Here is a 12951-nt window from a genome sequence, read left to right as displayed (position 1 = left end):
ATTGTAGATTTTGCATATGTACAATGAGTAGAAACACATAGCTGAAGAAAGAAGTGTGCTAAATAAATAAATGAAATATTAATGATTGAGCAGAGTCTTAGAAAGTTGGACATGTTAAGAGCATTGAATCTATTTAGCCTTTCATGCCATGCCCAAAGTCAGAATTTTAACCTATACTAGGACTTTAAGACAAAAAATAGGCAAACAAAATCACAAAGTGTTACAATTGACATATGCAGTGAATTGTTTCCCTTAAAAACAACATTTTTTTTTAGTTATATCACTACTATAAAATTTATTCTTCAACTGGCAACTAAACGTAATCTGGTTTAATCTTTTTTTATAAAGGAACATTTTAAAGTAATTCTTTTCTCCTAACAGACCATCTATTTTCCTCTAAATCTCTTTAGCTTTAATATTTATTTTAGCGATAAACAGTGCATGAAATAAACAACTCAAGGCATGTGTTGTTGGGCCAAGCATCTGATTAATTGGATGCAGCTGATCTGAAACTGCTGGAAGCTTCAATTTTCAAACTTCACAGTTCTTTGATTATTTCAGTCTTGTACTTTTTTCACTTGTCTACAGATTTTTTAACAATGTCCATCACAGGAACATTAAAGTACTCTGACATGAGGTGGGAGTTTTTTTTTTCCCTACCTTTAAAAAAATACAAATTGTGAAATAATAGTTTAGAAGTTTAGATCTCAGATCCTGCTGTGAACAAAGCTTTAAGAACTGAGTCCAGATGATCTCCTGTGGAGCCTAGCAGCCCAAAAGATTTTGTGTTCCTGTAATTGTAGTAGGAGATTTTAAAGCATAAGTTCTAAAAAAAAAAAAAAAAAAAAAAAAAAAAATCTTGCATCACCTCCTTATCTTCTTGCTGTCTAGCAATGAGGCTGAATTTAAAGTACGGTGCAGAAAGGTCAAATTCCTAGGGGCAGGATGATTGCTGCATGCCAGAAGAGTTGGACTACACTTAGAAAGACAGCTAAAGAACAATTACACAGCTGACATCTCTCTCAGGGCATTGTATAGGCATTTGTCTCTTTAATGGGATCTGTACCTCAAACAAAAAGGAAAGCACTTGCATGTGACACCTTTCAGAAACCTGTCCCCACCTAAATAAGCTATGTAAAAGACAAGGCTCTCTGTGTGTAACCAAATGCATGCGTGTTTGTGTGTGTGTGTGTGTGTATGTGCGCATGTGTTTATACTTTATCATTATCAAGTTTACAAACGACAAGATGACTATTGCACTCAACTGCAGATTCTAATTGTTCAAAAGATGTGATTATAATAATGTTTAATATAGCATGTCATAGATGCTATAGTAAGACATGCATGACATCCAGCATGTCATACATTATGTCCTACTTGGACCTAAACTTCTCTCGCACTAGGCTTCAGGACAAATTTTACCGTCATGTGATATATGTTAAGAAGTAGGCTCATGATACAACCCTCTCTTTTCATGGAGAAGCTTGCTGGGGCTGAGGTGCTAGTTGAGGATACTGGCTTCCTGATATTTTACCATTTACAGGACAGAGAGGAAAAACCAGCCTCATCAGTAATCAGATTACTTGGCACCAAGAAAACTGGATATAGGGTGTCAGCTGTTCACAGAAGTCATCTAGAAATATTAGCTGCCAAACACCTGGAGATCATGGGCTAGGGGGAATGTCAATGGGTGGAAGCCTGCTTCTTCAGTGAAGTTGGAATTGCATGCACAGACCCTTCCACTGGGAAGGTGTGAGAGGTCAGTCCCACCTAAGTTATGGCCCAGGTAGCCTGGGGTGACTTACAAATTCTGCTCATTGCTCTTAGAATGTTTAATGGGGGCCAAGAACTAGAATAAACTTTTTGTAAAATTTATCTCATTTAATCTTCATAACCACCCTGTAAAGTAGAAACTATTCCAATCTCCATTTTCCGGTCATGAAAGCAGATGTGATATTGAGAGGTGAAGCCAGCTGGACTTCCTGGGTCGAGTGGGGACTTGGAGAACTTTTGTGTCTTACAAGAGGATTGTAAAATGCACCAATCAGCACTCTGTAGCTAAGACTGTAAAACGCACCAATCAGCATTCTGCAGCTAGCAAGAGGTTTGTAAAATGCACCAATTAGCACTCTGTAGCTAGGAATGTAAAACACACCAATCAGTGCTCTGTAGTTAGCAAGAGGATTGTAAAATGCACCAAACTGCGCTCTGTAAAATGCACCAATCAGCAGGAGTCTAAAAGTAGCCAATCGCAGGGAGGATTGAAAAAACGCACTCTGATAGGAGAAAAATGGAACATGGGAGGGGACAAATAAGGGAATAAAAGCTGGCCACCCCCAAGCCAGCAGCGGCAACCCACTGGGGTTTCCTTCCACCTGTGGAAGCTTTGTTTTCACTCTTACTGCTCCTTACGCTTTGGGTCTGTGCCATTTTTAAGAGCTGCAACACCGCAAAGGTCCGTGGCTCCATTCTTGAAGTCACTGAGACCATGAACCCACTGGAAGGAACCAACTCTGGACACAATGTGACTATATAATTCTGCCATGGGTAGAATAAGCAAGTAGAGCAAGACATAAGCAGTAGAGCCAGTTTTTGTAGTCAGGCTTTCTAAACACTGCAGGTGTATAGATATAGCTGATGAAGAGAAGCTCTTTGCAAAATATTGACCACATTCATTTATTTTTATAATGTCAATGTATTATTGACAGCATTAAAAATGTTACAGAAGGCAATGGACACATTGTACTGATGTGATATTGAGAAACATTGCTAGCTATGGCACCAAAATTTATGTGACATAAGGAAATTATAATACCTAACACATATTAATTTTATCTTCCCTGGTTCTAACTAGCAAGTGCCAGGAGGCAGGCTGGGTTAGACAGCATGACCAAGAGAAAACTTTGGATGGTCCAGGATAAAATTATAACATAGGTGGTTTGTCGTTGCTTGTGTTTATTTAATGTTCTCTCGCTTTCCTTGTTTAGCCAAGATCCCATGCTATGTTGACTTGTCATCTCCAGAAATGTCTTCACACTTGGAAGTTCCCTTAAAAAGCCCTTAAAATTTACCTCCTCTGGGACTTACTAGTTCCAATTTTTTCAATATTAATACACATATGAATCATTTGGGGATCTTGCCCAAAAGCAGACTTCTGTAGGTACAGAGTAAGGCCAAGGACTCTGCACTTCTTACAAACTTCTGGGTGATACTGACGCTGCAGTTCCATGCACCACACTTTCCACAGTGAGGCACGCAAGAACATTTAGAACTGCACATTTTAAACAGAATTGTAATACGTTAGGTTGGTAATAGATGTTAGAAGAGTTAGGCAAACAAGATTTAATTTTGAATGCTTGGAAACTAAGACCTTGAACAAATATGAGAAATAAATGAGAATACATTTGGAAAACTCTTTTTGAATCTTTTGAATTTCTTTGGGTTATGTTCTTTCTTCCTTCAAAAGTAAATCTTTCCTTTCTCAGGAGTTTTCCTCACGAATTTAACAGGAAATAAAAACCTTTCAAGAAAATCTCTTTGCCTCTACACATCTGAATATTCTCTGTAGAAAACGATGGTCAGTCTGGCAAAATTACAACCTGTTTTTTGCAAAATTCCGTTTTTAAAAAAAAAAGTCTGAATAACTCTACGTTACCTGAATGCAATTATATAATCTATTGGAAACATAAAATGGTCTTTCTCTTTTGAAGCATTATTATATTTACTAATTTATTCAGATTTCTTCAATTGAATAAATAAATAGTATTCTCTGCTCATATGGTATTACTGAAACAACTACATAGAAAAAAATAGCAGGGCCGGGTGCGGTGGCTCAGGCCTGTAATCCTAGCACTTCTGGAGGGTGAGGTGGGCGGATCACTTGAGGTTAGGGGTTCGAGACCGGCCTGGCCAACATGGTAAAACCCTGTCTCTACTAAAAATTACAAAAATTTAGCCAGCCGTGGTGGCGGGCACCTGTAATCCCAGCTACTCTGGAGGCTGATGCAGGAGAATTGCTTAAACCTGGGAGGCTGAGGTTGCAGTGGGCCAAGATCCTGCCATTGCACTCCCACCTGGGTGACAGAGCCAGACTCCATCTTAAAAAAAAAAAAAAAGATGTTTCCATTTGGGAGTAAATGGCCATTGATGTTACGTTAGAAATAAAATAGCTCCAAAGAATGTTCACCTTTGCCAGTCTTTGGAGCGTGTGTGATATCTCCAATAGAAATTAAAGAACTGGCTTCACTTTTTTGTTTGTTTGGGTTTTTCTTGAGAAAGGGTTTTGCTCTGTCCCCCAAGCTGGAGTGCAGCGGAACGAACAGGGCTCACTGCAGCCTTGACCTCCTGAGTTCAAGCGATCCTCCTGCCTTAACTTTCTGAGTAACTAGGTCTACAGGACTACAGCACCTGTAGTCAGGCTTTCTAAACACTGCAGGTATGTAAGTATATACTGGTCAATTAAAAAAATTTTTTTTCCTTGTAGAGACCAGGTCTTGACATCCTGCCCTGGTTGGTCTCCAATTCCTGGCCTCAAGCATTCCTCCCACTTTGGCCTCCCAGAGTGCTGGGATTACAGGCATCAGCCACCACGCCTGGCCTGAGAACTTGCTTTATTTTAGCCAAAATTATTTTATCACTTCTTTCCCTTCTCACAGGTTCTAGCTCTTATCTTCTTGTACCCCTTCCCTGCCGCAATATATTCTTTATCTTACGCAAAGCAAGTAAACTTTCAGTTTCCTATTCCCATTACTCTATTTAGCAAACCTAGGACCTTCCTTAGGACCCAGCATCCTCACAAGGCAGGGTGGGGTTGTAAATAGCCCCCAGTTTTTGCTCTGTCATAAATTATTTTATTCCTTGTTATATTAGCAAAACAGACATTTCAATGTGAATCCTCCCTGTTGATAAGCTTAAATTAAGAATATAAAGTACAACACTGTAAAACCTTTGCCCTGATGTTAAAAGCCTTTCAGAAGGTTTTTGAAATCCCTATTTCCCACTTGATCTGGGTTCCTCTTCACCCTGTGAGACACTCCAGCTGCATTGAACTGCCAGTGTTCCCAATCAGCTGTGCTCTGTTAAACATCCACATTTTAGAAAAGCATGCTTAATTTTTCACTAAATGATAATTATTTCCCCAGCATTTAATGTATTACTCATTCTCTCCACATCAAGGACTTTGGAAACAAATTCAGAACATTATCTGTAGGTTCTTTTAAGATCATCTTTAAATAATTTTCAAGGTGGGACAGGGGGAATGTCAGCAAGGCTTCTCTCATTAAAAAACCTTAAAATCTCCATTTGTCCCTGTCAAAGCCTGAATTGGAAGCAGGGTCAGCATTAGGGTGAGACAAGAGAAGCAGGGTTGTGCAAGTGCAGGGTTGTTAAAAAGGAAAAAAATTGAAATTGCTTAAGAAAGTCATTGCTTTTGAGGGGTAATAGCAGGTATACTTCCCTAAGTACAACAGCAAATCTTTCAAAGAAAATTTCTATCCTATTTTTCCTTGAAAATAACCATATTGAATACAGTTATAGAACTGTATTTTATTTATTTGTATGTGCTACAATTTGGTGCATGCAGCAACCACAGTTGCTTAAATTTTTGGCCATTGTTTTCAGGACTCAAAATAGCTCAGCATTCAATTCTATAAGGCCCATGTTTCTTTCCCATGGTACGGTATGAGTACTTTTTAAGGTAGGTGAACATATAATAAAAGTTTGCTAGTTGTAGTGCATATGAACAAAATAACCAGATGGGTTTTATGGCACATGTTCTAAAAAGATAAAGATATAATGGAGAGATATCTCATTCAAACAGGTTAACATTATAAACAGTGCAAGTGAGGGCCATAGAAGCAAAGTGACATAGTAAAATTAACAAATATAAAAACCTAAGCTGGAAGAGGAGGTATGGAGATTTTTTAAATAATCCTGAAAGATAATAGAGATTGCTCATAATTTGAAGTAGACATAATTCACGATTTGAAATAAATCATCTAAAATTTTAAACATGTCATACTGTTTAAATCATTCTCTGTCCTACAGGAATGACGGTAATAACTTGACTATGTACTTTGTAGTGTCCTGAAAATAGTATGCTCAGTTAAGTTTATAAATTGCAAAATAACCATCTCTTTAAAGTGGAATAGCATTCAAGAGGGAATTGTTCACTTATGAAGAGGTCATCCAGACCTGGAGACAAGCTACTTTTTTGGTGAATAGAATATATTGCCATTGCTACTATTTATCCTCCTTGTTTTCAGGAATGCTTCCCTACTTATTCTCATTATGATAAACTCTATCTCAGGCTTTTAGGTATCATTTAAAACCCACTTGTGTGGGGAGGTTCTATCACTATCCAAATAACTTTGCAGGGCCCAAGGCTATAAATATGAATATATTTATACAAACCTATTTTGCTATAATAGGGCCTTGGGCCTACTATACAAACCAATTTTGTTTAAGGCTATAAATATGAATGTATTTATATAAACCTGTTTTGTTATAATAGAGCCCAAGGCCCTATTATAACAAAATAGGTATGTTATAAAACTATTATAACAAAATAGGTATGTCATAGAACTATTATAACAAAATAGGTTTGTATAAATATATTACAGGACAATTATTTACCATTATTGCAGGAAAATTATTTCTCATCCATATATCCAATAATTACATAAAATGGCTGTGTTTTGAAGTTGGAGAACAACCACATTCTAAAAAGGCACAGAGCAAAAAAGAAAATAAGCTCATATTTTACTATACAGAAAAGGTAAAACAAAGAAGTGGTTGAAAAATCCATGTTCTATTTAAAGTCCTCTCATTCCAGAATTATAGAATATAATTGATTTTATGTGATTATCAAGTATAAGCTCTTGGAAATTTTATGATGTAAAAATAGAGGCAAAGCTGTACTCATTAATAAAATAGAACATTTGATTAGCATATATTGATAAAATAAAATATTCATGATTGTAGTTTATTTTTTGTTGAATTTATTAATAATCTTTATATATATTTATATATGTATGGCTTTGAGCAAAGACAAAAGAAATAATCTAACTCATCCCTGATCATACAGTTGTTGTAAGAATCAGCTATTCTATTATCTTTCCAGCAGCAGAAAGACCAATGAATAATACATTTCTTTCTGTACAGATTAAAACTCCATACATACGGGCTTCACTATGTACAGAGAAAAGAGGTCACTTTTCAACTAGCAATGGACCTTTATATTACAGGAATGTGAGTTATTTTTTTTCTTAATCTAAGTATATATACATTCATACATATATGTATATAATTTACCCTGTACCTTTATATTAGTTTAACATATAAACCTTAGTTTTTTTGTCCATTCTATTACAAAGTGAATAAAAATTGTATGGTTGCACTGAAAGACCATGCATTTCAATTTTGCTTATGTTTCCCAATAGTGCTCAAAATAAAAAACCAAAAATTTATATATATAAAAATATTTCACTACCAAATCCATTAATCCTATCAAATGTAAACTTTAATAATTTAAAGGACCAATACGTAATCTTAATAAATTGAAGTTAATTCTCATATTTTAATAAAATAAAGGAGTTTTGTACTGATATGTAAATGGTCTTGCAGCTTTCCCATAGGTTCTAGGTAGACTGAACAATCCCTTTCTTACAACAGTATTCCTGACATGCCATCATATGTCACCAGCATATTGATGATTACATTACATCGACTAGCAGTTAATTACTTCCACACCAGTTGGGATTTGTTTGAAATTAAACATAACAACTCATTTTGGTATTATAGGTATTATATCCACAAAAGGCATAACAGGCAGCAAGGATTCACTTTAGAGTTTCTGCTTTTGTTTTTGTTTTCTGTCCTCAAGTCTATCTGCAGGCCCTGTCCCACATAATGTGTGATCTCTGTATGTTCTTAAATGTATTGCCAGTGCCAGAGATACTGAAGACCTCCACTTTAGGTCATGCTCTTAACTTGGGTTATTTACCGAAGCCAGTTGTTAGGAATATTTCAATTGTGTTCCAGTCATACTCCACATGTGTGGGATGCATTAGGCACAAATGATTACTAAGGGAGTTCTTTGAGAAGAAGCAGGTGCTCACAGATCATGTAAAGAGTTAAGAAAACAGACAAACAACGCTCATAGACATTCAACTTTACCCCTGCTTTCTGTCACCATGTCTGTACTATTTTCAACACATTAAAAATGACAAACCTCCTATATAAGGACTACGTTAGTCACCACGTGCCTTAAAGTTTACTAACCATTTAGTTACAATATACATAGAGCAAAATGTGTGTTCCCAGACGTGATGCTGTATTGAATTTATTTCTTTAAATTAATACCATAGTAAATTACCAGCTACAGTGAAGACACAGACAACACTTAACTCCAAATCAAGCTGTGGTTTACAAATAATTATTTAAATAATAATATCAATAATATTAAACAAAAGTGAAAACCTCACTTCCAGACTTAAGTCAGAGATCCAAGTCAGCCTTATAGGAATTATAAGATAGGCAATTAATGAATTGTTATGCTTTTCTAGAAACGAGAAATACTGTAAGCCTTTCTCTACAATGACTGATTTGAACCTATTTTTTTTTCCCCAGAAGCATGCAGGGACTATTTTCAGATGCTTGATTATGGCAAGAAGAAAGAAAAGTAATGATTTTTGGTGTAATACAAGCAATTTGTAGATTCGAGCATACAATTTTGCATAAAACATTGCAGGTTAAAATAATATTGTAGGTTTCAAGCCATTGCATTACAATTGAATAATTCTCACAATCAGGTTTTGTAAAATTTAAAACTCTAAGTTTTGAAGTGAAGCAATAAAACTAAATTCTTAAACAATGACTTTTACCTTCATACAACACAGAATAGCTATTTTTATTTGGGTTGAAAAAGTTATTTACAACTAACATTGATCGAGTCTTGGTAAAAGTCCGATAACACATGAAGACAAATATTAATTTTCCCTCAGCTTTCTGAAAGATCAATGAACATGTTTGAGGTTAGTGATATTCTTAACAGTGGCAATGCTAGTCTCCTACGGTGGCCAAGCAAGTAGTGCCTTCTTTAACCTAGTTCGAAATTGAAAGCACCGAAATACAATTTAGATCTATAAAATGGGATTTGTTATTTAATTCTCCACCATTAATGATTAACAATTTAGATGCAGAGACACAGCTAATGAAAGAAAGTTTTGATTGGTACTATTTACTAGTTCATTTGAGTTGCCTTTTTAAAATCAGTTTTGTTTCCATTGAATCCAGGAACTCTTCATAAAATAGAGAAATATACATATCAAAGGACTTAAGTAAAAGTAGGTTAGAAATAAATAATCTTACAACGACATTTTAAATCCTTTAATGATTTAAAGAAAGGAAGACATATAACACTGAATGCTAAACAGGTCTTTTGACCCTCTCTTGGGAATTCATATATATATTTTATAGTATATGTATATATATTTTTACATTTCATGTGTAGGCCAGAGCTGTCTAAAATATCTCTTCATAGTAGGCTAGAGGGATCTATCAGGAGATAGAATAAAATAAGATCTGAGTATACAGTCTCAGTTTATGCGAGTATTTCTTTCTGCTTTGACAATCAGCAGGGATCATAAATTTGAAGCAAATCGTGGCTTTTCTGCGTCTGGGTCTGTGTTTAAGACTGAGGAAGATTCTCTCGGAAGAGCAGCTGCTGGTGGAGGGGGTGCTGGAGGGACTCCTCGGTTGGGGGGGATGGCTCCCGACGACATCTGTCGGAAGAGGGTGACGCGCTGCGGGACAGTGCTCCTGCCCCCTGCCTGAAGGCCCGTTCCGGGGACCGCCGTCACGGGTTGAGGGATGGAGGCCAGGGACTCGCCCACAGTGGGATGAGGTCTGGAAATCAGAGTGGACACCTCATGGGGCAGCGAGGGCTGCGAGGCGGAGAGGGGCCTGACTTCCCGGGTCAGGTTGGTGTTGTGAAGCGCCTGCGTGCTCTTGTGCACTTCATTTTTCGGCGTGGAGCTGCCAGGTGTCTGTGGCTGCGGGGACGGCTGCTGTGGCTGAGTCTGCGGCGGCTGGGACTGCTGTACCTGCTGCTGCGGCTGCTGTTGCATGAGTGACAGCTGGGAGGCGGTGGGGGAGGCATAGTGGAAAGTTCGAGCGGCCAGAGGGCTCTGTACAGGAGGGCTGCAGACCGCGGTGGTGTAGGAGCAGGGTGACAGGATGGCTGATGGCTGGGGGGTCTGTGTGCTGGGACTGGGGGAGTGCAGGTTGCTGTGAGACAGGCTGGTCGCTGTGTACACCGGTGGAGATTGTGTCCTCATGCGGGAGGTCGGGGTCGTAGTAGACGATGTGGAATTCAGGGTTGTCATTTGAGGATAATTGATGGGAGCGATTGCCTGCACCATCTCCCTGTCATGTTTCACAATCTGCTTGAGGATTTCGTTCTCCTGATTGTTGAAAACACCAGTGTTCAGATCCTTCTGGAACTTTTGCAGAAGAATTGAATTTTTCTTTCCTGTCAGCAAAAGAAAGATAGGCACTTAGAAAGCCTACCAATGACTGATGACAACGCCAAGTGAGAGTGGCTCCTGCAAACAGAAGTATAGCTGTGCTTTACAGGAGAGGCTTAAAAAGCCAGTCACTCACCTTTACACACCAAATACCAATGTGGCTCCTACCTTTCACACTTCCTGTATTTCTCTGGGAACTCTTACCTTCTACTCAAGTTGAACGGCCTGTAATATGGCAAAGAGCCACTTTACAGAAGAAATGGAGATATTTAACATGAGGGCCACCTTGAAGAATGGGGGAAGAAAGGGCTTTTGGAATAGGATGGGCTTGGAATCAACATTTGATTTTAAAGCTACTTTTTCAAGAAAGGACCATGGAGACGTAAGCGAGAACATTTGAACACGTACTATGTGATAAGCACTCTACAAAAGACCTTAGGTAGATGATTTTATGTAACCCGCGACCCTGTCAGATAGGTGTGTTCATAATCTCATTTTACCTGAAAGGAGATCAGGACATGAGAAGAGTAAGAACAGTGCCCAGGAAAACAAAGAAAACATGGTTGGCAGGTAACAGGGCAGATAAAGACCATATACACAAAAAAGTGATTGCACATCCTTGCTATGGAAAATGAACCAACTGCCTCTGTCTCATCTGTGTGCTTGCTAGAAACTCAGCCTCCTGGGCCTGACCCCACTTGCTCAATCAGATGTTGCATTTCACTAAGATCCCCAGGTGATTCCCAAATGCAAATCTGAGGAGGAATGTATCAGGGTTTGCTTTTGACCCAGTGTCCTACAACAGTCATTCTCAGTCCTAGTTGGATATTTTTCTTATCTCTGGAGCTTTAAAAAATACTAACATCCACTTGTTCCCTACCAATTAAATCTAAATAATCATACATGGGCTCTGGATTTCAGTAGTTTAAAAGCAAATTTCCCCAGGAAATTCTTTTTTTAAAATTTATTAGTTATTTATTTTATTTTATTTATTAATTTTTTTGAGACAGAGTCTCGCTCTGATGCCCAGGCTGGAGTTGCAGTGGCACCATCCCAGCTCACTGCAAGCTCTGCCTCCCAGGTTCATGCCATTCTCCTGCCTTAGCCTCCTGAGTAGCTGGGACTATAGGTGCCCGCCACCATGCCCGGTTAATTTTTTGTATTTTTAGTAGAGATGGGGTTTCACCATGTTAGCCAGGATGGTCTCCATCTCATGACCTTGTGATCCACCCGCCTCGGCCTCCCAAAGTGCTGGGATTACAGGCGTGAGCCACCACGCCCGGCTTCCCCAGGGAATTCTTAAATGCAGCCAAGATTGAGACCGACTTTATGATCTTTCCTCTTCTGAATGGTTGTTGTGAGGACCAAGGGCATAGTGCATTGCAGGCTCTCAGCTCCCTCTAAGACCTCAATAAATTTTAGCTTTTCCTGCCATCATCTTCTGAGTGGTTTGCAATACTAGACAGTCTCTGGCATAATAATGATTAGAATGAATAGTGGATTGGTGAAAGAAGGGGAAAGTAGTGACTTTTCTATGGCATCATTGATACACTAATATCCAAGTGAATATGGTAACTGAAAAGTGAATCAATTTGCGATATTGCTAAATAAACTAACACATTAAAGGTAACAAAATATATTTTTGAAGATAAATATATGTTGTAATTTCATTGACTGCTAGGAATGCAATCATTTTAAATGACTGCCAAAATAGTTACCTCTCCCTACTTACAGACTGTCCTAATTTCCCAAAGAACAAAACCTCCTACATTAGTAATAAATATAAATGCTTATTTAGCATATTTGCTTAACTAACTGCAGCATACATCTATATGCAATGGCCACAAAACCGAGAAGCATAATGTTTCTTTCTGATTATGTGAACAGTCAAAATATCTTAAACTAAGTATCTTTAACCTTGGGAAAAATAATGTAACTTTTAATACACTCTTACTATGTTATAAAGATCAAAAATTCAATTGCTTAGTGCCTATTAGAAATTGCATTGCCTGTATTGATTACGAACCATTTCATGTAAATATTGTTATAAAAATTAACTGCAGGCTGGGTGCAGTGGCTCATGCCTGTAATCCCAGCACTTTGGGAGGCTGAGACAGGTGGATCATGAGGTTAGGAGGTCAAGACCATCCTGGCCAACATGGTGAAACCCCGTCTCTACTAAAAATACAAAATATTAGCAGGGCGTGGCAGTGCACACCTGCAGTCCCAGCTACTCAGGAGGCTGAGGCAGGAGAATTGCTTGAACCTGGGAGGCGGAGGCTGCAGTGAGCCGAAATCACACCACTGCACTCCAGCCTGGGCAACAGAGCAAGATTCTGTCTTAAAAAAAAAAAATTAACTGCAGTAAGTTAGATGAAAGTGAAGCTGTATCAGATTAACAGAAATTATCTAGTGAAATATCCTG

The 12951-nt window shown here is 38.1% G+C and overlaps 1 protein-coding gene across 1 annotated transcript in view; it reads right to left on the bottom strand.

The window, feature by feature from the left end:
- Positions 1 to 6981: 6981 nt before the first annotated feature.
- HCN1 (hyperpolarization activated cyclic nucleotide gated potassium channel 1) overlaps positions 6982 to 12951 on the bottom strand; it is a 432634-nt gene continuing 426664 nt past the window's right edge. Inside the window, exon 8 of the mRNA XM_004058880.5 lies at positions 6982 to 10531. Within this exon, the coding sequence (XP_004058928.2) occupies positions 9642 to 10531 (890 nt within the window). The 3' untranslated portion in view covers positions 6982 to 9641. The remainder of the gene's footprint in view (positions 10532 to 12951) is intronic.

The sequence above is a fragment of the Gorilla gorilla genome, chromosome 19 (assembly GCF_029281585.2).
Source record: "Gorilla gorilla gorilla isolate KB3781 chromosome 19, NHGRI_mGorGor1-v2.1_pri, whole genome shotgun sequence".
Lineage (NCBI taxonomy): Eukaryota > Metazoa > Chordata > Mammalia > Primates > Hominidae > Gorilla > Gorilla gorilla.
The sequence above is the reverse complement of the archived record's forward strand: the minus strand, read 5'-3'. Positions and strand labels throughout refer to the sequence as shown.